This window comes from Bombina bombina, chromosome 2 (genome assembly GCF_027579735.1).
Source record: "Bombina bombina isolate aBomBom1 chromosome 2, aBomBom1.pri, whole genome shotgun sequence".
NCBI lineage: Eukaryota > Metazoa > Chordata > Amphibia > Anura > Bombinatoridae > Bombina > Bombina bombina.
In genome coordinates, this window is record NC_069500.1 from 370,166,912 (window position 1) to 370,192,261 (window position 25,350).

The following is a 25,350-nucleotide window of genomic DNA, read 5'->3' on the forward strand; positions in this document are numbered from 1 at the left end:
AGAAAATGTCACTGGTTTATATGGAATAAAACACTTTTTATTTCACCTGTATCAAGTCCAGTGAGTGCTTGTGTTATAACTTAGATATTTGAAATTTCTATCTATAGCACCCTGGCAGAATTGAAATTTACTGTTTGTGGGAGTGCACTTATTTCAGTGGAATATATACAACAACAAAAACAGAATTTATGTTTACCTGATAAATTACTTTCTCCAACGGTGTGTCCGGTCCACGGCGTCATCCTTACTTGTGGGATATTCTCTTCCCCAACAGGAAATGGCAAAGAGCCCAGCAAAGCTGGTCACATGATCCCTCCTAGGCTCCGCCTACCCCAGTCATTCGACCGACGTTAAGGAGGAATATTTGCATAGGAGAAACCATATGTTACCGTGGTGACTGTAGTTAAAGAAAATAAATTATCAGACCTGATTAAAAAAACCAGGGCGGGCCGTGGACCGGACACACCGTTGGAGAAAGTAATTTATCAGGTAAACATAAATTCTGTTTTCTCCAACATAGGTGTGTCCGGTCCACGGCGTCATCCTTACTTGTGGGAACCAATACCAAAGCTTTAGGACACGGATGAAGGGAGGGAGCAAATCAGGTCACCTAAATGGAAGGCACCACGGCTTGCAAAACCTTTCTCCCAAAAATAGCCTCAGAAGAAGCAAAAGTATCAAATTTGTAAAATTTAGAAAAAGTGTGCAGTGAAGACCAAGTCGCTGCCTTACATATCTGATCAACAGAAGCCTCGTTCTTGAAGGCCCATGTGGAAGCCACAGCCCTAGTGGAGTGAGCTGTGATTCTTTCAGGAGGCTGCCGTCCGGCAGTCTCATAAGCCAATCGGATAATGCTTTTAATCCAGAAGGAGAGAGAGGTAGAAGTTGCTTTTTTGACCTCTCCGTTTACCAGAATAAACAACAAACAAAGACGAAGTTTGTCTGAAATCCTTAGTAGCTGCTAAGTAAAATTTGAAAGCACGAACTACATCCAAGTTGTGCAACAAACGTTCCTTCTTTGAAACTGGATTAGGACACAAAGAAGGCACAACTATCTCCTGGTTAATGTTTTTGTTAGAAACAACTTTTGGAAGAAAACCAGGTTTAGTACGCAAAACCACCTTATCTGCATGGAACACCAGATAAGGAGAAGAACACTGCAGAGCAGATAATTCTGAAACTCTTCTAGCAGAAGAAATTGCAAAAAAAAACAAAACTTTCCAAGATAATAACTTAATATCAACGGAATGTAAGGGTTCAAACGGAACCCCCTGAAGAACTGAAAGAACTAGGTTGAGACTCCAAGGAGGAGTCAAAATTTTGTAAACAGGCTTGATTCTAACCAGAGCCTGAACAAAGGCTAGAACATCTGGCACAGCTGCCAGCTTTTTGTGAAGTAACACAGACAAGGCAGAAATCTGTCCCATCAAGGAACTTGCAGATAATCCTTTTTCCAATCCTTCTCGAAGGAAGGATAGACTCTTAGGAATCTTAACCTTGTCCCAAGGGAATCCTGCAGATTCACACCAACAGATATACCAAATTATGTGGTAATTTTTCTGGTTACAGGCTTTCAGGCCTGAACAAGAGTATTAATAACAGAATCTGAGAACCCTCGCTTTGATAAGATCAAGCGTTCAATCTCCAAGCAGTCAGCTGGAGTGGGTCGAACGGACCTAGAACAAGAAGGTCTCGTCTCAAAGGTAGCTTCCATGGTGGAGCCGATGACATATTCACCAGATCTGCATACCAAGTCCTGCGTGGCCACGCAGGAGCTATCAAAATCACCGACGCCCTCTCCTGATTGATCCTGGCTACCAGCCTGGGGATGAGAGGAAACGGCGGGAACACATAAGCTAGTTTGAAGGTCCAAGGTGCTACTAGTGCATCCACTAGAGCCGCCTTGGGATCCCTGGATCTGTACCCGTAGTAAGGAACTCTGAAGTTCTGACGAGAGGCCATCAGATCCATGTCTGGAATGCCCCACGGTTAAGTGACTTGGGCAAAGATTTCCGGATGGAGTTCCCACTCCCCCGGATGCAATGTCTGACGACTCAGAAAATCCGCTTCCCAATTTTCCACTCCTGGGATGTGGATAGCAGACAGGTGGCAGGAGTGAGACTCCGCCCATAGAATGATTTTGGTCACTTCTTCCATCGCTAGGGAACTCCTTGTTCCCCCCTGATGGTTGATGTATGAACTTGGCCCTCGCTAGCTGAGGCCAAGCTTTGAGAGCATTGAATATCGCTCTCAGTTCCAGAATATTTATCGGTAGAAGAGATTCTACCCGAGACCAAAGACCCTGAGCTTTCAGGGATCCCCAGACCGCGCCCCAGCCCATCAGACTGGCGTCGGTCGTGACAATGACCCACTCTGGTCTGCGGAAGGTCATCCCTTGAGACAGGTTGTCCAGGGACAGCCACCAACGGAATGAGTCTCTGGTCCTCTGATTTACTTGTATCTTCGGAGACAAGTCTGAATAGTCCCCATTCCACTGACTGAGCATGAACAGTTGTAATGGTCTTAGATGAATGCGCACAAAAGGAACTATGTCCATTGCCGCTACCATCAAACCTATCACTTCCATGCACTGCGCTATGGAAGGAAGAGGAACGGAATGAAGTATCCGACAAGAGTCTAGAAGTTTTGTTTTTCTGGCTTCTGTCAGAAAAATCCTCATTTCTAAGGAGTCTATTATAGTTCCCAAGAAGGGAACCCTCGTTGACGGAGATAGAGAACTCTTTTCCACGTTCACTTTCCATCCGTGAGATCTGAGAAAGGCCAGGACAATGTCCGTGTGAGCCTTTACTTGAGGAAGGGACGACGCTCGAATCAGAATGTCGTCCAAGTAAGGTACTACAGCAATGCCCCTTGGTCTTAGCACCGCCAGAAGGGACCCTAGTACCTATGAGAAAATCCTAGGAGCAGTGGCTAATCCGAAAGAAAACGCCACGAACTGGAAATGCTTGTCCAGGAATGCAAACCTTAGGAACCGATGATGTTCCTTGTGGATAGGAATATGTAGATACGCATCCTTGAAATCCACCTTGGTCATGAATTGACCTTCCTGGATGGAAGGAAGAAGTGTTCGAATGGTTTCCATCTTGAACGATGGAACCTTGAGAAACTTGTTCAAGATCTTGAGATCGAAGATTGGTCTGAACGTTCCCTCTTTTTTGGGAACTATGAACAGATTGGAGTAGAACCCCATCCCTTGTTCTCCTAATGGAACAGGATGAATCACTCCCATTTTTAGCAGGTCTTCTACCCAATGTAAGAATGCCTGTCTTCTTATGTGGTCTGAAGACAACTGAGACCTGTGGAACCTCCCCCTTGGAGGAAGCCCCTTGAACTCCAGAGAATAACCTTGGGAGACTATTTCTAGCGCCCAAGGATCCAGAACATCTCTTGCCCAAGCCTGAGCGAAGAGAGAGAGTCTGCCCCCCACCAGATCCGGTCCCGGATCGGGGGCCCGCATTTCATGCTGTCTTGGTAGCAGTGGCAGGTTTCCTGGCCTGCTTTCCTTTGTTCCAGCCTTGCATAGGTCTCCAGGCTGGATTGGTTTGAGAAGTATTACCTTCCTGCTTAGAGGACGTAGCCCTTGGGGCTGATCCGTTTCTGCGAAAGGGACGAAACTTAGGTTTATTTTTGGTCTTGAAAAGACCTATCCTGAGGAAGGGCGTGGCCCTTGCCCCCAGTGATATCAGAGATAATCTCTTTCAAGTCAGGGCCAAAGAGTGTTTTCCCCTTGAAAGGAATGTCAAGCAATTTGTTCTTGGAAGACGCATCCACTGCCCAAGATTTTAACCAAAGCGCTCTGCGCCACAATAGCAAACCCAGAATTTTTTCGCCGCTAACCTAGCCAATTGCAAGGTGGCGTCTAGGGTGAAAGAATTAGCCAATTTAAGAGCACGAATTCTGTCCATAATCTCCTCATAAGAAGAAGAATTACTAATAATCGCCTTTCCTAGCTCATCAAACTAGAAACACGCGGCTGCAGTGACAGGGACAATGCATGCAATTGGTTGTAGAAGGGAACCTTGCTGAACAAACATCTTTTTTAGCAGACCTTCTAATTTTTTATCCATAGGATCTTGGAAAGCACAACTATCTTCTATGGGTATAGTGGCGCGCTTGTGTAGAGTAGAAACCGCCCCCTCGACCTTGGGGACTGTCTGCCATCAGTCCTTTCTGGGGTCGACTATAGGAAAACAATTTTTTTTTTTTTAAATATGGGGGGAGGTACTAAAGGTATACCGGGCCTGTCCCATTCTTTACTAACAATGTACGCCACCCGCTTGGATATAGGAAAAGCTTCGGGGGGCCCCGGGGCCTCTAAGAACTTTTCCATTTTACATAGTGGTTCTGGAATGACCAGATAATCACAATCATCCAAATTGGATAACACCTCCTTAAGCAGAGCGCGGAGATGTTCCAACTTAAATTTAAAAGTAATCACATCAGGTTCAGCTTGTTGAGAAATGTTTCCTGAATCTGAAATTTCTCCCTCAGACAAAACCTCCCTGGCCCCCTCAGACTGGTGTAGGGGCCCTTCAGAAACCATATCATCAGCGTTCTCATGCTCTACAGAATTTTCTAAAACAGAGCAGTCGCGCTTTCGCTGATAAGTGGGCATATTGGCTAAAATGTTTTTGATAGAATTATCCATTACAGCCGTTAAATGTTGCATAGTAAGGAGTATTGGCGCACTAGATGTACTAGGGGCCTCCTGTATGGGCAAGACTGGTGTAGACGAAGGAGGGGATGATGCAGTACCATGCTTACTCCCCTCACTTGAGGAATCATCTTGGGCATCATTTTTTTTTTTTTTTTTTTTTTTTTTTTTTTTTTTTATGACATAAAATACATATAGTTAAATGAGAAGGAACCTTGGTTTCCCCACAGTCAGAACACAATCTATCTGGTAGTTCAGACATGTTAAACAGGCATAAACTTGATAACAAAGCACAAAAAACGTTTTAAAATAAAACCGTTACTGTCACTTTAAATTTTAAACTAAACACACTTTATTACTGCAATTGCGAAAAAGTATGAAGGAATTGTTCAAAATTCACCAAAATTTCACCACAGTGTCTTAAAGCCTTAAAAATATTGCACACCAAATTTGGAAGCTTTAACCCTTAAAATAACGGAACCGGAGCCGTTTTTATATTTAACCCCTTTACAGTCCCTGGAATCTGCTTTGCTGAGACCCAACCAAGCCCAAAGGGGAATACGATACCAAATGATGCCTTCAGAAAGACTTTTCTATGTATCAGAGCTCCACACACATGCAGCTGCATGCCATGCTGTCCTCAAAAACAAGTGCGCCATACCGGCGCGAAAATGAGGCTCTGACTATGATTAGGGAAAGCCCCTAAAGAATAAGGTGTCTAAAACAGTGCCTGCCGATATAATCATATCAAAATACCCAGAATAAATGATTCCTCAAGGCTAAATATGTGTTAATAATGAATCGATTTAGCCCAGAAAAAGTCTACAGTCTTAATAAGCCCTTGTGAAGCCCTTATTTACTATCTTAATAAACATGGCTTACCGGATCCCATAGGGAAAATGACAGCTTCCAGCATTACATCGTCTTGTTAGAATGTGTCATACCTCAAGCAGTAAGAGACTGCACACTGTTCCCCCAACTGAAGTTAATTGCTCTCAACAGTCCTGTGTGGAACAGCCATGGATTTTAGTTACGGTGCTAAAATCATTTTCCTCATATAAACAGAAATCTTCATCTCTTTTCTGTTTCTGAGTAAATAGTACATACCAGCACTATTTTAAAATAACAAACTCTTGATTGAATAATAAAAACTACAGTTAAACACTAAAAAACTCTAAGCCATCTCCGTGGAGATGTTGCCTGTACAACGGCAAAGAGAATGACTGGGGTAGGCGGAGCCTAGGAGGGATCATGTGACCAGCTTTGCTGGGCTCTTTGCCATTTCCTGTTGGGGAAGAGAATATCCCACAAGTAAGGATGACGCCGTGGACCGGACACACCTATGTTGGAGAAATATATATATATATATATATATATATATATATATATACATACATATATATATATATATATATATATATATATATATATATATATATATAACCTCTGCCATGTAATTTCATTTTTTTTTGTCCCCTTTTCCTATAATTCCATTCTGATATTGTGAGCTTTTCAGTACCTGTTAGAAATGGAAGTGCAAAACACTGTTAATTCCAAACAGTCAATGGCTGCACACTCTAGTGACTTATTTATAACTGTCCCTAATTGGCCACAGCAGAGAAGGTAACTTAAGTTACAACATGGCAGCTCCCACTGTTTTTATAGACACTAAAACTTTACAATTATTTAGGCAATATTTAAACAGCTAATTGAACCTTAAAAAATAGATCTACATGTTATTCTCAGACTAATCCTTTATTTGAATGCATCATTCTATCTGGCATTTATTTAGTGTTTAATGTCCCTTCAAGAACGGGGTTCAGCGAATTAAAAAAACATTTTCCCATGCCATGTTTAACAATCAAATGGATCTGAATATAACAAGTACACACCTTTCACCAATCAATTTAAATAAATTAAAAACAATTGCTTAATTGTGATCAAGTCTGTTATTTATGATCTTTTAAATAAATGCGTTTTTAAATAAAGTGCATGAACTTGGAAACCAAGAAGAGTAAACACCACTGAACACTATTGTCATCAGTTTCTGTAAAACGCTGTATAGCAATACGCTGCATCCCTTTTTGCAGCCAAGAGGTTACAGGTGAGTATTTCCTGCCATGACATGTAATAGAACTTAAATAGCCTTCACTATCTGCACACCGTGACCTGCGTCTCAAACAAAAGGCTGGTTTACATCTGTGGGGAGTGTGTAAACCAAAGAAGGACAATAAGTAAACCTATTGAGGCCAATCAAAGCTTATGAAAAGGAATTGAAATACAATTGGGTCAAGCAACTCTGTAAAGTATTTTGATAAAAACTAAAATGCACACAAGTGAATAAGTAATGTGTTTTTGTGTACTGTGTAAGACTGACCCTAATGCACTACGGTCCTGGAGGAAATAATAGGATATAGCATGCTCTTGAGAGGCCAATGACCTGGATACAAACAACTGATAAAGAGGGATTCAGCAGTAAAAGTTATTAGGCATACAGAGATGCAATGTGCCTTCCCTCTTGTGGGACCATATCCAAACGTAACACAGCCAAGGAAGGCTGCTGGTTTTCTTCAATCTTTCATCCCCACATCAGAACCTGCTATCAAGGCCAAGTACACTATAAAGATCAGTTTGTATTATCAGCGGTAGGAAAAAGGAAAAACAGGGTCAGAGTTTCTCAAAAGAGAACATAATACTAATTATAATAATAATATTAATAATAAACAGCATTTATTACCTTAACCCCACTGCCACTGGGAATATGTTCACTTTAATGACATAAGGGGGTATAACCAAGCATTACATAAGAGAACACACATTCTGTACAGAGCACACATACGGTTCTCATACCTTGCTTAGATCTTCCCCTCCTCCATGCTGGTTCTGGTTGATATGAGGAGAGTGTCGCATCAGCTGGTCCTGCAACATGTCCAGCCTGGGCCTCTTGGTCTCAGACATATCCATGTCCGTCTGTTTACTCAAGTCTGTTAGGTAGGAATGTGAATCTCCTCTGCCATGTAGATCCTGAGACCTTATACAAAAAGAGAAAATAATTAAATACATATGTGCGTACATTTTGGGACATAAACAGTTTTGAACTGCTCAGCTTATTTAATTATTTGAAACATGCAGTTATTTCCCTCACTAGTTAAAGTGACATTAAACTCCAACACTGGGCCAGAATACAAGTAGAGCACAAACGTTTGCATGCAAGCAATAAAGGTGTTTATCGCAGGTAATTGGGCTCCTCAGGCTTACCGCTGGTATTATGAGTTGAAAGTAAAAGCGATCGTTTGAACGCAAATCGCAATTTACACTAGAATGATTACCGTGTCCTAGGAGCTGTGGTTAACTGTGTCGCAAAACAAAAAAGTTGTAAAAAAACACATAAAAAAACATAAATTATGCATACCTGATCATTTAATTTCCATCGTTACGAGGAGAGTCCATGGCTTCATTCATTACTTGTGGGAATACAGAACCTGGCCACCAGGAGGAGGCAAAGACACCCCAGCCAAAAGCTTAAATACCTCCCCCACTCCCCTCATCCCCCAGTCATTCCTCCGAGAGAACAAGGAACAGTAGGAGAAATAACAGGGTATAAAAAGTGCCAGAAGAAAAACAAAATAAATTTAGGTCCGCCCAACGGAGAACCGGGCGGGAGCCATGGACTCTCCTCGTAACTATGGAAATTAAATTATCAGGTAAGCATAATTTATGTTTTCCATCTAATATGAGGAGAGTCCACGGCTTCATTCATTACTTGTGGGAAACAAACACCCAAGCTCTAGAGGACACTGAATGAAAAACGGGAGGGTAAAAAGGAGGCGGGCCCCTATTCTGAGGGCAACACAGCCTGCAAAACCTTTCTCCCAAAAGCTGCTTAAGCCGAAGCAAAAACGTCAAATTTGTAAAACTTTGTAAAAGTATGTAAGGAGGACCAGGTAGCCGCCTTTCAAATCTGCTCCATAGAGGCCTCATTCTTAAAGGCCCAAGAAGAAGCCACAACTCTAGTTGAGTGAGCCGTAATCCTCTGAGGAGGCTTATGACCCTCTGTCTCATAAGCCAAATGAATCATGCTCCTTAGCCAAAGGGATAGGGAAGTAGAAGAAGCCTTCTGCCCCTTGCGCTTCCACGAATAAACAACAAACAAAGCAGAAGTTTGTCTGAAATCCTTCGTAGCCTGAAGATAGAATTTCAAGACTCGAACCACATCCAAGTTCTGAAGTAAGGAACCACAATCTCCTGATTAATGTTGCGATCAGACAACCTTAGGGAGAAATCCTAGCCCGGTGTGAAGGACAGCCTTATCTGCATGGAAAATTAGATAAGGGGGCTCACATTGCAAGACTAATTCAGACACCCTGTGTGCCGAAGCAATGGCCAGTATAAAAAGTACCTTCAAAGACAGAGTCTTAATGTCAAGAGAATGCATAGGCTCGAATGGAGACCCCTGCAAAACCTTCAAAACCAAATTCAAACTCTAAGGAGGAGTAAAATGTCTAAACACAGGCCTGATCCTGGACAGAGCCTGAACAAAAGACTGAATATTTGGAAGCTCAGCCAGCTTCTTGTGTAACTGCACAGATAAAGCAGAAAATATGTCCCCTTAAGGAACTGGTGGCAAGTCCCTTCTCCAGACCGTCCTGGAGGAAGGAAAGAATTCTGGATACCTTGACCTTATGCCACGAGATTCACACCAGAGTAAGTAGGTCCTTCACACCTTATGATAGATGCGATGAGTAACCGGCTTTCTGGCTTGAATGAGAGTATCAATCACCCTCTCAGAAAAACCTCTTCTGGCTAAGACTAAGCGTTCAATCTCCAAGCAGTCAGCCTCAGGGAATCTAGATTCTGATGCACAAAGGGACCCTGTACCTGCAGATCCCCACGACAGGGCAACCTCCATGGAGGGGAGGATGACATCCCCACTAGATCCGCAAACCACGTCCTCCATGGCTACGAAGGGGCAATCAGAATAGTTGACGCTTGCTCCTGTTTGATGCGTGCCACTACACGAGGTAGAAGTGGTAACGGTGGAAATATGTACACTAGGTTGGTCTGAGGAAGGGTGTCCCCTAGGACAGCTGTTCTGGACGGAGCCACCAAGAGAGACTCCCTCGACCCGTTGTCCAGAGAGATCAGTTGGGACAGGTCCGAATGATCGCCGTTCCACTGCCTCAGCATGCACAGCTGAAGTGGACGGAGATGGAATCTGGCAAAAGGAATGACATCTATAGTGGAAACCATGAGCCCAATCACCTCTATGCATCAGGCCACTGATGGTCTTGAGGAGGATTGAAGGGCAAGACAGCTGGAGACAATCTCGCAACGTCTCTTGTCTGTTAGGAATATCTTCATGGCAATGGAGTCTATTATCGTGACCAGGAACTCCACTCTGGTACTGGGAACCAGAGAACTCTTTCCTGAGTTTACCTTCCATCCATGTGATTGCAGAAGAAGGAGAAGAACTCTTGCATGGTTCTCTGCCAGCTGGTAGGACAGAGCCTGAACCAGAATGTCGTCCAGGTAAGAAACCACGGATATCCCTCTGGATCTCGCCAACCCCGAGCAGAGCTCCCAGAACTTTTGTGAAGATTCTTGGAGCAGTAGCCAGCCCGAAGGGAAGAGCTACAAACTGCAAGTGCTGATCCAGAAAGGTGAATCTTAAGAACCTGAAGTGATCCTTGTGTATTGGCACATGAAGGTAAGCGTCCTTCAAGTCTATCGTAGTCATAAACTGACCCTCTTTAACTAGGGGCAGTATAGACCTTATTGTTTCCATTTTGAACGATGGAACCGACAGAAACTTGTTTAAGCACTTGAGGTCTAGAATCGGGCGAAACGTGCCCTCCTTCTATGGGGCCACGAAAAGGTTTGAATAGTACCCTAGACCCCTTTCAGCTAGAGGTACCAGTACAATTACTCCTAGAGAGGAGAGATCCCTCAGGCACTCTAGAAAAGCATTCCTCTTTTCTGGATTTGATGAGAGATTTGACAAGAGGAATCTGCCCCTGGGAGGATGAGTTTTGAAACCTATCCTGTAACCCTGGGCAACAACTTCCAGAAGCCAAGGATTCTATACATCTCTCAACCAAGCCTCCGTGAAGAGAGAGAGTCTTCCCCCTACGATATCCAGTGACGGGTCGGGGGCCGCCCCTTAATGCCGATTTTGTCTCAGCAGGCTTCTTGCTCTGCTTGGCCTTATTAAAAGACTGAGAGGGTTTCCAAGATCCTTCGGACTGCTCGGGCTTCGCGGCAGGTTGCTGTCATTGGGACTTGTCCGAACGAAAGGGAAGAAAATTAGGACCTTTAGGTTTATTCTTCTTATCCTGCGGCAGAAAGGCACCCTTGCCTCCTGTGACCGTGGACATGATCAAGTCCAAGCCCGAAAAGAATCTTTCCCTTAAATGGAAGGGAAAGCAATCTAGATTTGGACGTCATGTCAGCAGACCACAACTTCAACCACAGGGCCCTCCGGAACAGAAAAGCCTGATATCTTGGCATTCAAGCGAATAATCTGCATATTAGCATCACAAATAAACAAAATTAGCATCCCTTAGGCCATTAATTCTTTCATGAATTTCATTGAGGGGAGTCTCCACCTCGATCATCTCTGACACAGTCGCACCAACAAATAGCAGCTCCCGCCACCGCAGCAACTGCAGTTGCAGGTTGAAAACGAACCCCGTGTGGTGAAACATTTTTCTTAACAGGGTCTCTAATTTCTTATCCATCGGTTCCTTAAACGATGAACTATCCTCAAGCGGGATAGTGGTGTGTTTAGCGAGCGTGAAGATAGCTCCATCCACCCTAGGGACAGATCCCAAAAATTCTAGCTGAGCATCTGGAACTGGGAAAACATTTTTAAACGAAGAAGGGGAGAAAGACGATCCAAGTCTCTCTCATTCATTTGTGATAATATTCGCTATCTTTATGGGAACCGCGAAAGTATGGGGCACTACCATGTCCTCAAACTTTATCCAGCTTAAGAATAGAAGGTTCCTCCTATAGCTTCGGTTCCGGAACCTCTAGAGTCGCTAACACCTCTTTTAAAAAAAGTGTAAGTTCTCCATCCTAAACCTAAAGTCTGGTTCCTCCGCAGCTAGAGGCCTAGAGGCCGCAAATTCCGACCCAGAGAGAGAGGCCTCCGAAGTATCAGAATCCTCAGCATCAGCGGATAATTTAGTCTCAGATACATCCAACAGAATAGATGACCCCTGGGAAGGATAGCAATGTTTAACCTTTCACTTGTGCTTGGCCAGGGGAGGTAAAGCAATAATGACCGCAGATACCGCCGTTTGCAACTGCTCAGCAAAATCGGGCAGAAATGTGGCCCCTCCCGCAGGACGATTAGAAGTGCACTTGGGAGCTGCATGTGTAATAGGAGATGAATGCAGGGAATGCACCTCACGGGATGGAGACCCCTCAGACATGGATGGCTCAATGGTACTAAACAACAGAATTTATGTTTACCTGATAAATTACTTTCTCCAACGGTGTGTCCGGTCCACAGCGTCATCCTTACTTGTGGGATATTCTCTTCCCCAACAGGAAATGGCAAAGAGCCCAGCAAAGCTGGTCACATGATCCCTCCTAGGCTCCGCCTACCCCAGTCATTCGACCGACGTAAAGGAGGAATATTTGCATAGGAGAAACCATATGATACCGTGGTGACTGTAGTTAAAGAAAATAAATTATCAGACCTGATTAAAAAACCAGGGCGGGCCGTGGACCGGACACACCGTTGGATAAAGTAATTTATCAGGTAAACATAAATTCTGTTTTCTCCAACATAGGTGTGTCCGGTCCACGGCGTCATCCTTACTTGTGGGAACCAATACCAAAGCTTTAGGACACGGATGAAGGGAGGGAGCAAATCAGGTCACCTAAATGGAAGGCACCACGGTTTGCAAAACCTTTCTCCCAAAAATAGCCTCAGAAGAAGCAAAAGTATCAAACTCTGAAGACAATTGAGACCTGTGGAACCTCCCCCTTGGGGGAGGCCCCTTGAATTCCAGAAGATAACCTTGGGAGACTATTTCTAGTGCCCAAGGATCCAGAACATCTCTTGCCCAAGCCTGAGCGAAGAGAGAGAGTCTGCCCCCCACCAGATCCGGTCCCGGATCGGGGGCCAACATTTCATGCTGTCTTGGTAGCAGTGGCAGGCTTCTTGGCCTGCTTTCCCTTGTTCCAGCCTTGCATTGGTCTCCAGGCTGGCTTGGCTTGAGAAGTATTACCCTCTTGCTTAGAGGACGTAGCACTTGGGGCTGGTCCGTTTCTACGAAAGGGACGAAAATTAGGTTTATTTTTGGCCTTGAAAGACCTATCCTGAGGAAGGGCGTGGCCCTTACCCCCAGTGATATCAGAGATAATCTCTTTCAAGTCAGGGCCAAACAGCGTTTTCCCCTTGAAAGGAATGTTAAGCAATTTGTTCTTGGAAGACGCATCCGCTGACCAAGATTTCAACCAAAGCGCTCTGCGCGCCACAATAGCAAACCCAGAATTTTTCGCCGCTAACCTAGCCAATTGCAAAGTGGCGTCTAGGGTGAAAGAATTAGCCAATTTGAGAGCACGGATTCTGTCCATAATCTCCTCATAAGGAGGAGAATCACTATCGATCGCCTTTTCTAGCTCATCGAACCAGAAACACGCGGCTGTAGTGACAGGGACAATGCATGAAATTGGTTGTAGAAGGTAACCTTGCTGAACAAACATCTTTTTAAGCAAACCTTCTAATTTTTTATCCATAGGATCTTTGAAAGCACAACTATCTTCTATGGGTATAGTGGTGCGTTTGTTTAAAGTAGAAACCGCCCCCTCGACCTTGGGGACTGTCTGCCATAAGTCCTTTCTGGGGTCGACCATGGTAAACAATTTTTTAAATATGGGGGGAGGGACGAAAGGTATACCGGGCCTTTCCCATTCTTTATTTACAATGTCCGCCACCCGCTTGGGTATAGGAAAAGCTTCTGGAGGCCCCGGGACCTCTAGGAACTTGTCCATTTTACATAGTTTCTCTGGGATGATCAAATTCTCACAATCATCCAGAGTGGATAACACCTCCTTAAGCAGAGCGCGGAGATGTTCCAACTTAAATTTAAATGAAATCACATCGGGTTCAGCTTGTTGAGAAATTTTCCCTGAATCTGAAATTTCTCCCTCAGACAAAACCTCCCTGGCCCCCTCAGACTGGTGTAGGGGCATATCAGAACCATTATCATCAGCGTCCTCATGCTCTTCAGTATCTAAAACAGAGCAGTCGCGCTTACGCTGATAAGTGGGCATTTTGGCTAAAATGTTTTTGATAGAATTATCCATTACAGCCGTTAATTGTTGCATAGTAAGGAGTATTGGCGCGCTAGATGTACTAGGGGCCTCCTGAGTGGGCAAGACTGGTGTAGACGAAGGAGGGAATGATGCAGTACCATGCTTACTCCCCTCACTTGAGGAATCATCTTGGGCATCATTTTCAGTGTCACATAAATCACATCTATTTAAATGAGAAGGAACCTTGGCTTCCCCACATTCAGAACACAGTCTATCTGGTAGTTCAGACATGTTAAACAGGCATAAACTTGATAACAAAGTACAAAAAACGTTTTAAAATAAAACCGTTACTGTCACTTTAAATTTTAAACTGAACACACTTTATTACTGCAATTGCGAAAAAATATGAAGGAATTGTTCAAAATTCACCAAAATTTCACCACAGTGTCTTAAAGCCTTAAAAGTATTGCACACCAAATTTGGAAGCTTTAACCCTTAAAATAACGGAACCGGAGCCGTTTTTATCTTTAACCCCTTTACAGTCCCTGGTATCTGCTTTGCTGAGACCCAACCAAGCCCAAAGGGGAATACGATACCAAATGACGCCTTCAGAAAGTCTTTTTTATGTATCAGAGCTCCTCACACATGCGACTGCATGTCATGCTTCTCAAAAACAAGTGCGCAATACCGGCGCGAAAATGAGGCTCTGCCTATGATTAGGGAAAGCCCCTAGAGAATAAGGTGTCTAAAACAGTGCCTGCCGATATTATTTTACAAAAATACCCATATTAAATGATTCCTCAAGGCTAAATATGTTATATATGAATCGATTTAGCCCAGAAAATGTCTACAGTCTTAACAAGCCCTTGTGAAGCCCTTATTTACTCTGTAATAAAAATGGCTTACCGGATCCCATAGGGAAAATGACAGCTTCCAGCATTACATCGTCTTGTTAGAATGTGTCATACCTCAAGCAGCAAAAGTCTGCTCACTGTTCCCCCAACTGAAGTTAATTCCTCTCAACAGTCCTGTGTGGAACAGCCATCGATTTTAGTAACGGTTGCTAAAATCATTTTCCTCTTACAAACAGAAATCTTCATCTCTTTTCTGTTTCAGAGTAAATAGTACATACCAGCACTATTTTAAAATAAACTCTTGATTGAATAATAAAAACTACAGTTAAACACTAAAAAACTCTAAGCCATCTCCGTGGAGATGTTGCCTGTACAACGGCAAAGAGAATGACTGGGGTAGGCGGAGCCTAGGAGGGATCATGTGACCAGCTTTGCTGGGCTCTTTGCCATTTCCTGTTGGGGAAGAGAATATCCCACAAGTAAGGATGACGCCGTGGACCGGACACACCTATGTTGGAGAAATTTTATTTCTTTTAGATATCACTATTTTGTCCAGGCATGTGGAACATAGTTGAGCAGGCGGAGATACCGAAACCTCCTCACAATAAACACAGGCATTAGATTTAGTTAAAGAGGGAGTACCCTCTACCATATCAGAGTCCTCCATAGCTTGCGCTTTAATAAGGACTACAGAAAAGGATTAAATGGCGCCTTTATACTTCCAATGGCTGGGGCACTCACCACCTCCTATGACCCAGGCCCACAGAGAAACTTTGTAAACATATCCTGCAACCGACAGTCAGGAAAAGGAAGAGAAAGAGGCCACACCCGGTCACATGGAGTACCGTGCAGGACCTCCCCTGCAGCCAGGAAAAAAAGTGCGCCAACTAAATAGGCTGCGCTGTAATCAAGGAAGGAAAAAACCTGACTGTTCCACACTGCCAGAGCCACATTTCACACATGTCACAGCAAAAACACAATAAAACACAATCATGTATACATCCCTCCCTGTTCAATATTCACCTTCCGGAGATATTAACCCTTGATTCTAGACAGATAAAGGAGCCACATTGTGACCCTGTCTTCTTGCGTTATAATTATAGATATAAAAAACTGAATTTATGCTTACCTGATAAATTACTTTCTCTTGCGGTGTATTCAGTCCACGGCTTCATCCTTTACTTGTGGGATATTCTCATTCCCTACAGGAAGTGGCAAAGAGAGCACACAGCAGAGCTGTCCATATAGCTCCCCCTCTAGCTCCACCCCCCAGTCATTCGACCAAAGGTTAGGAAGAAAAAGGAGAAACCATAGGGTGCAGTGGTGACTGTAGTTTAAACAAAAACATTTTTACCTGACTTAAATGCCAGGGCGGGCCGTGGACTGGATACACCGCAAGAGAAAGTAATTTATTAGGTAAGCATAAATTCTGTTTTCTCTTGCAAGGTGTATCCAGTCCACGGCTTCATCCTTTACTTGTGGGATACCAATACCAAAGCTTTAGGACACGGATGAAGGGAGGGAACAAGACAGGTACCTTAAACAGAAGGCACCACTGCTTGCAAAACCTTTCTCCCAAAAATAGCCTCCGAAGAAGCAAAAGTATCGAATTTGTAAAATTTGGCAAAAGTATGCAGTGAAGACCAAGTCGCTGCCTTACAAATCTGTTCAACAGAAGCCTCATTTTTGAAAGCTCATGTGGAAGCCACTGCTCTGGTAGAATGAGCAGTAATTCTTTCAGAAGGCTGCTGGCCAGCAGTCTCATAGGCCAAACGGATGATGCTTTTGAGCCAAAAGGAAAGAGAGGTAGCAGTCGCTTTCTGACCTTTCCTCTTACCAGAATAGATAACAAACAAGGAAGATGTTTGTCTGAAATCCTTAGTTGCTTGTAAATAGAACTTTAAAGCACGAACTACATCAAGATTGTGTAACAGACGTTCCTTCTTCGAAGAAGGATTAGGACACAGAGAAGGAACAACTATTTCCTGGTTAATATTCTTGTTAGAAACAACTTTAGGAAGAAAACCAGGCTTGGTACGCAAAACTACCTTATCTGCGTGGAACACCAGGTAAGGTGAATCACACTGTAAGGCAGATAATTCTGAAACTCTTCGAGCAGAAGAGATAGCTACTAAAAACAAAACTTTCCAAGATAACAACTTAATATCTATGGAATGTAAAGGTTCAAACTGAACCCCTTGAAGAACTGAAAGAACTAGATTTAGACTCCATGGCGGAGCCACAGGTTTATAGACAGGCTTGATTCTGACTAAAGCCTGAGCAAACGCTTGAACGTCTGGTACCTCTGCCAGACGCTTCTGTAAAAGGATAGACAGAGCGGATATTTGTCCTTTTAAGGAACTAGCTGACAAACCTTTCTCCAATCCTTCTTGGAGAAAGGACAATATCCTGGGAATCCTAATCTTACTCCATGAGTAACCCTTGGATTCACACCAACAAAGATATTTCCGCCATATCTTATGGTAGATTTTCCTGGTGACAGGCTTTCTAGCCTGGATCAGAGTATCTATAACTCAGAGAACCCACGCTTTGATAGTATTAAGCGTTCAATCTCCAAGCAGTCAGACATAGAGAAACTAGATTTGGATGCTTGAACGGACCCTGTATTTGAAGATCCTGCCTCATTGGCAGTCTCCATGGTGGGACAGATGACATGTCCACTAGGTCTGCATACCAAGTCCTGCGTGGCCACGCAGGTGCTATCAGAATCACCAAAGCCTTCTCCTGCTTGATTCTGGCGACCAGACGCGGGAGGAGAGGAAACGGTGGAAAAACATAAGCCAGATTGAAGGACCAAGGCGCTGCTAGAGCATCTATCAATACCGCCTTGGGGTCCCTGGACCTGGACCCATAGAGAGGAAGTTTGGCGTTCTGACGGGACGCCATCAGATCCAATTCTGGAGTGCCCCATAGCCGAGTCAGCTGGGCAAATACCTCCGGGTGGAGTTCCCACTCCCCCGGGTGAAAAGTCTGACGACTTAGAAAATCCGCCTCCCAGTTGTCTACTCCTGGGATGTGGATTGCTGAGAGATGGCAGGAGTGATCCTCCGCCCACCTTATTATTTTGGTTACGTCCGTCATCGCTAGGGAACTCTTTGTTCCCCCCTGATGATTGACGTAAGCTACAGTCGTGATGTTGTCCGACTGAAATCTGATGAATTTGGCCGCAGCTAGTTGAGGCCATGCCTGAAGAGCATTGAATATCGCCCTCAGTTCCAGAATGTTTATCAGGAGAAGCGTTTCTTCCCGAGACCATAAACCCTGAGCTTTCAGGGAGTCCCAGACCGCACCCCAGCCTAACAGACTGGCGTCGGTCGTTACAATGACCCACTCTGGCCTGCGGAAACATATTCCCTGAGACAGGTGGTCCTGAGACAACCACCAGAGAAGAGAATCTCTGGTCTCCTGGTCCAACTGACTTTGAGGAGACAAATCTGCATAATCCCCATTCCACTGTTTGAGCATGCATAGTTGCAGTGGTCTGAGGTGTATCCGAGCAAAAGGGACTATGTCCATTGCCGCTACCATTAATCCGATTGCCTCCATGCACTGAGCTACAGATGGCCAAGGAATGGAATGAAGAACTCGGCAAGTAGTTAAAAGTTTCAACTTTCTGACCTCCGTCAGAAATATTTTTTTTTTTTGAAAATAATTTTTTTATTGAAGTTAAAGCATATATCAACTAAACAAGGACTCGCCCTAAGGCAGAAGTTACAACAAAGAGAAAAATACATTGTCTATACATAGGCATTATTGAGAAAGCAATATGCACATACAACAAGACAAAATACATTTCAAGTCTGATTATGAATATAGACAATATCTTTGGCGAGATAAAATAGAACTTCTTTTTATAATATCAGCGTATGAACTCCACATTCTAATAAAATATTACCTAAGACCAAAATATCAGCTTGTGGAGGGCTAACAGAAGAATCAGCCACTCTTGGGCCGAGATATATAGGGGGAGGGGGATATTCAGCGGGTAAGCACCGCTATATGTATAGGAAAAGGGGTGGGAGGGCGGAGCCATATATAAGTAAATATAAGTAGCATAGGGTACCGGGTACCCGGGGAGGGCCTAGGAGGGCCCGACTGTATGGACCGTAGGTCTGGCTGCTGGATTACGAATTAGATAAGATAAATTAGATATGCCTTAGAGAATTAGTCTACTCAGGAGTAAGCAGTGGGGCAAAGTGACATCATAACACTAGGTGGAGTAGATAAATAGTGGCAAAAGGTTACACTGCTGATACACTCAGGGAGACTCAAAAGTTACTTAAATAAACTACAAACAAATGCATACATGTCACAGTGGTAGAACTTCACATAGGTGTTCAGAACTGACCTAAAGAGTAATGAAACAGGTAGTATATAAACTTAACCAAACATTGCGTATCAAACGTGTCGACTGTCTGAAATGGAGTATGATACATGATATACCTTCCATATAACATTTGAGAAGATATTAAACATTTATGTCTTGTAAATATAAGAACAAACCTTTCTCATTCTGGTGTCTAATAACAGTTGAGAAGATACGAAACAGTTATATCTTGTGCGTTAAGTGTAATATACAGATAAGGTGTCCTAATTGCAGAACAAACATATCCACTATATGTAAGCTATACACTTATAAAAGCATGCTAATGCCACAGCACAGTGGAGTTGATAATGTCATATATGCACTATATTGTCGCTACATAGCAGGGCTGAGTAAACGTAACCCATAGCTGGCATGTTACCGTTAAAAGGCAGCAGCATATTACTGCAAGAAGGGCTCTATAGGAAAACTCTAAGGTTGATACCCAAGTTATATATGACTTAAGTAGGAATAAAAGAGCTCCTCAAATATCTTAATTCAAGGCCATAGCAGCTCTTGGGAGCAGTGTAATACCAGAATGCAACCGAACATATATGGCTTAAAGCAAATGTGTATTATGTGACATATGACCAGTAAGTGTAGAGATAGTGGAGGTAATGGCATATTACATGTAACCATTGTGTCAATATCTATACGTTACTTACTCACATAATAGAGTGAGGAAGGCAAATAAGATAGTGTGAGCATAGTAGAGACAGAACCTATGATAGTGTAGGTTGACAACCATTAATAACGCTAAATACACAGAATATTGAAACATATACAGTTAATAACACTGACAATATAAGACAGTTATGCTGGTATAAATTATAGGGGTTAATCAATTAGGCACAGGTCGTCTAGTCTAGTCAAACTAAATAGGGTACAATATATTAGTGCAGCATTTCCATCTGCTGAGATATGGTTTGGATCCACATCCCTGAACATAATATGTAACCCAGTCATGTTTCAGACTCCATTAGGGGCTTTTATGAACAAATATGGCTGACTAGACCTGAGAATCCCTAATTATTATGTTTCCTAAAATGAAAAGTCTCTCTAAGATATATTTGTAGAGGATTACACATGGTTAGGGCACAAAATATATAACCATAATTAACTTGAGATATATAATCACTATTAAAGTAAATGGTAAGATGTGGCTTCTCTGTATTTCTAATAGACCGCTTCATGCAAAGCAGACCTAGCTTGTCAAACATACATCATTACAGCAGATAGACCTGGTAATATGTCACAGAACAGAGCAATGTTCCATATCCATATTAACATCCCAAGCCTATACTAATGCAGCTATGCATGAGACATAAATATATGAGCAGTATACATTAGGAGAGTAAATGCCCTCTAATAAAAAGTAACATTAAAAAATTAAGGTATAAACAGCCTATAGGTTACAATTAGCATTCTAATTACTTGAGCCAGAAGACAATAACTGCAGATTAGGTAGAATAGAATTATCTGATAACTCTAGGTTTGAGTCTCTTTTTAACAAATGTGCTAAGAATGTAGATATTCAAACATTTTAAACATCAAGTGTTCTGTGCAATCACTTTTGGTAACACACATAAATCTGCCCCTGTACATAGTCCTGAAGCAGTCTCTCAGATTCAGGGTGCTGAGGGTTAACATGGATTAGCATGCAGTCTGTGAGAAGAAGCAGCATCTCCGTTGCATATAAAAGCTGATCTAATGTACAGTGTTAGAATTGTATTTGCAAAAATTATTTTATGTCTCAAGCAGTGAATCGTCTTCTTGCTGCTGGGTTTTAGAGGGCCAGTAGATCCAGCTCAACTGTGAACTTTATTTCAACTGTCCTGTCAAATATTGTAGAGTACCACAAAAGTAGGGGAATATATCTCGGGCAGTCAGCCGTCATAATCATGTTAAATTACCCCATTCATACATTTCTTAGAGAAGAGACAATAACATAAGATTCTGGGTCATGAAAAACGTAGACAGTAGGATCTCATGGTGCAAGCTATTACTGATTAGCCGACTCCAGCTCTGTCAATCCACTTATGGAGGTATCTCAGTAAGAACAATCTCCGGTGTCGCATGTGGTGAAATGAAAACCGCTTGTGAAATGAGCCTGTATGCGGTATGTCCGGGCTTCCCTTTTGGACTACTAATGTGCCGGGCAGAAGCCGGGGGGAGACTATTTTGAGCTGTAGGGAATTTCTAGTCGGCTGTCTTTTCTTTGCTATCCCCACCGGAGGTGATGGGCATTTTGTGACTGTCGAATCTTCTATCCTCTCCCCAACTCCTGCGACCGGCAGACATTGTGGGGAGGGTGGTGTACTATCTGGCTCACTATCATTTACCTTAGCGTGCGCCGAGCACTGCTGTAACCCACGGTCAGCGTTAGGTTCCGGCTCTGCTGCATGTAGATCTGCAGGTAGTTCTTGAGTAATGCCTTGACTGACGTTTACCCTAGCAGGGCAGCCGGAGAGAGATTTCAAAGTATGTATAATTTCCGCCTGTTGTAGGTCTAAGCGGGAGCTGAGCTCAACCAAGATGTGCACCAGATTCATTTTCTTTTCTCTTTTTCCCCCTTCTTTATTTGATCCTCCCTATCCTCCGCAGCTTGATTTATCACCGTCTCCCGGAGTGATTTCTTATTGGGCTGAAGTGCTGCACTGTATAGCCTCAGGCTGCAAATAAAATTATCAAGTCAGTTTCTTAGGCCTCTGTGTATCTCCGTTCCAAGATGGCGCCTGTTGTTCCACTCTGCCTGATGTGAGGTCCTATTTTGTACGGCTATTATGCTGCCATTCTCAGGGGAATATGTAGGAATGTATTCCCTGTCACTTCATGAGCTTTCTACTCATTTTTGCGGATCAGAAGGCTGAGGTTTCCCCCATAAAAAGTAGTCTATCAAAGTATTTGACTCTGAGCTCATGCAGATTGCGGCCATTGCCTTCCTTGGCCGGCTCCGCCCCCCCCGTCAGAAATATTTTAATTTCTACTGAATCTATTAGTGTTCCTAGGAAGGGAACCCTTGTGAGTGGGGACAGAGAACTCTTTTTGACGTTCACCTTCCACCCGTGAGACCTCAGAAAGGTCAATACAATCTCCGTGTGAGCCTTGGCTCTGTGAAAGGACGGCGCCTGAATTAAGATGTCGTCCAAATAAGGCACCACTGCTATGCCCCGCAGTCTTAGAACCGCCAGAAGGAACCCTAGCACCTTTGTGAAAATTTTGGGAGCAGTGGCTAAACCGAATGGAAGAGCCACGAACTGGTAATGCTTGTCTAGGAAAGCGAACCTGAGGAACTGATGATGATCTTTGTGGATAGGGATATGCAGGTACGCATCCTTTAGATCCACGGTAGTCATATATTGACCTTCCTGAATCATAGGTAAGATTGTCTGAATGGTCTCCATCTTGAATGATGGGACTCTGAGGAATCTGTTTAGAATTTTTAGATCCAGGATTGGTCTGAAAGTTCCTTCTTTTTTGGGAACCACAAACAGGTTTGAGTAAAAACCCAGACCTTGTTCTGCAATTGGAACTGGGTATATCACTCCCATCATATGTAGATCTTCTACACAGCGTAAGAACGCCTCTTTCTTTGTCTGGTCTGTAGAACAGACGAGAAATGTGGAACCTTCCCCTTGGAGGGGAGTCCTTGAATTCTAGAAGATATCCCTGGGTAACAATCTCTAATGCCCAGGGATCGTGAACATCTCTTGCCCAGGCCTGAGCAAAGAGAGAGTCTGCCCCCTACTAGATCCGGTCCCGGATCGGGGGCTACCCCTTCATGCTGTCTTGGTAGCAGCTGCAGGGTTTTTGGCCTGTTTACCCTTGTTCCAGCCATGGTAAGGCTTCCAGGTTGCCTTGGGCTGTGAAGCGTTACCCTCTTGCTTTGCAGCTGTAGAGGCTGAAGCCGGACCGCTCCTGAAGTTACGAAAGGAACGAAAATTAGCTTTGTTTCTAGCCTTAAAGGGCTTGTCCTGAGGGAGAGCATGGCCCTTTCCCCCGGTGATTTCTGAAATAATCTCTTTCGATTCTGGCCCGAAAAGGGTCTTTCCCTTGAAAGGGATATTTAATAATTTGGATTTTGACAACACATTGGCCGACCATGACTTGAGCCAAAGCGCTCTGCGCGCCATAATGGCGAAACCTGAATTTTTTGCCGCTAACTTAGCTAATTGCAAGGCAGCGTCTGTGATAAAAGAATTAGCCAGCTTTAGAGCCTTAATTCTATCCATAATTTCGTCATATGAGGTCTCCGTCTGGAGCGACTCCTCCAGCGCCTCAAACCAGAAATCCGCTGCAGTAGTTACAGGAATAATGCAGGCAATAGGTTGGAGAAGGAAACCTTGTTGAACAAAAATTTTGAACAAAAACAAAACCTTCTAATTTTTTATCCATAGGATCTTTAAAAGCACAACTGTCTTCAATTGGTATGGTTGTGCGCTTAGCAAGTGAAGAAACAGCCCCCTCTACCTTAGGGACCGTCTGCCACGAGTCCCGCCTGGGGTCAGTTATGGGGAACATTTTCTTAAAGATAGGGGGGGGGGGGGACAAAAGGGACACCTGGTCTATCCCACTCCCTAGTAACAGGGATCGGAAACGCATCAGTGTATACAGGGACCTCTAGGTACTTGTCCATTTTACACAATTTCTCTGGGACCACAATAGGATCACAATCATCCAGAGTGGCCAATACCTCCCTGAGCAATACGCGGAGGTGTTCCAGTTTAAATTTAAACGCTAATGAATCTGACTCTGCCTGATGAGAAACCTTTCCTGAGTCGGAAATGTCTCCCTCAGACATCAAATCCCTCACCCCCACTTTGGAGTGTTGTGAGGGTACATCAGATAAGGCTACCAAAGCTTCAGACAGCTTATAATCTGTTCTTAAAACAGAGCTATCGCGCTTTGCAGGAAAAACTGGCAGTTTGGACAGAAAGGCCACAAGGGAATTATCCATGACTGTCGCTAGTCGTTGCAATGTAATAGGGGCAGACGCACTAGAGGTACTAGGCATCGCTTGAGCGGGCGTAACTGGTTGTGACACATGGGGAGAGGTAGGCGGACTATCCTCATTACCTTCAGTCGGAGAATCATCTAGGGCCACACTTTTAAGTGCAACAATATGATCTTTAAAGTGTATAGACATATTAGTGCAATTGGGACACATTCTGAGAGGGGGTTCCACCATGGCTTCTAAACACATTGAACAAGGATTTTCCTTAGTGTCAGACATGTTTAACAGACTAGTAGCATACACAAGCAGGCTTGGAAAACACTTTAATCAAATAACAAACACAATTTGAAAAAACGTTACTGTGCCTTTAAGAAATAAAAAGAGCACACAATTTTACAAAACAGTGAAAAATGCACCAATCCTTTTGAAACCGGAGCAGCCTAAAGCCAACAACTGGTTAATTAACTACAGCACCTTGCCACAGCTTACTGCTGTGGCCCTACCTGCCCTTAGGGATCAGTTTTGGGGGAATAAAGCTTCTTCTAGGCCCTCAATCAGCAGCTGGACCCTCCATGTGAAGCAGCATGAAACAGTCTTTCAATTCTAACTGCGCATCTGAGGCGCAAAATTAGGCCCCTCCCACTCCACTCCGGAGTTGAGAGGCCTACAAAAATCACTTCTAAGTGACTAAATTTATGCCATGTGGATAATAACCCCAGTAAAACTCTCCAAAGTGCTTAAAAACATAATTTATGCTTACCTGATAATTTTATTTCTCTTGTGGTGTATCCAGTCCACGGATCATCCATTACTTGTGGGATATTCTCCTTCCCAACAGGAAGTTGCAAGAGGATCACCCACAGCAGAGCTGTCTATATAGCTCCTCCCCTAACTGCCACCTCCAGTCATTCGACCGAAGACAAGCAAGAGAAAGGAGAAACCATAGGGTGCAGTGGTGACTGTAGTTTAAAAATAAAACATACCTGCCTTAAAATGACAGGGCGGGCCGTGGACTGGATACACAGCAAGAGAAATAAAATTATCAGGTAGGCATAAATTATGTTTTCTCTTGTAAGGTGTATCCAGTCCACGGATCATCCATTATTTGTGGGATACCAATACCAAAGCTAAAGTACACGGATGAACGGAGGGACAAGGCAGGTACTTAAACGGAAGGAACTACTGCCTGTAAAACCTTTCTCCCAAAAATAGC

At 43.6% G+C, this 25,350-nt stretch overlaps 1 protein-coding gene across 12 annotated transcripts in view; it reads right to left on the reverse strand.

Annotated features, from left to right (window-relative positions):
• The window catches only part of NCOR2 (nuclear receptor corepressor 2), a 1,025,928-nt gene that overhangs the window by 683,983 nt on the left and 316,595 nt on the right, over positions 1–25,350 (reverse strand). For all 12 annotated transcript variants that reach the window (XM_053701833.1, XM_053701839.1, XM_053701838.1 and 9 more), the window contains exon 4: positions 7,526–7,706. In XM_053701833.1, the coding sequence (XP_053557808.1) occupies positions 7,526–7,706 (181 nt within the window). The remainder of the gene's footprint in view (positions 1–7,525; positions 7,707–25,350) is intronic.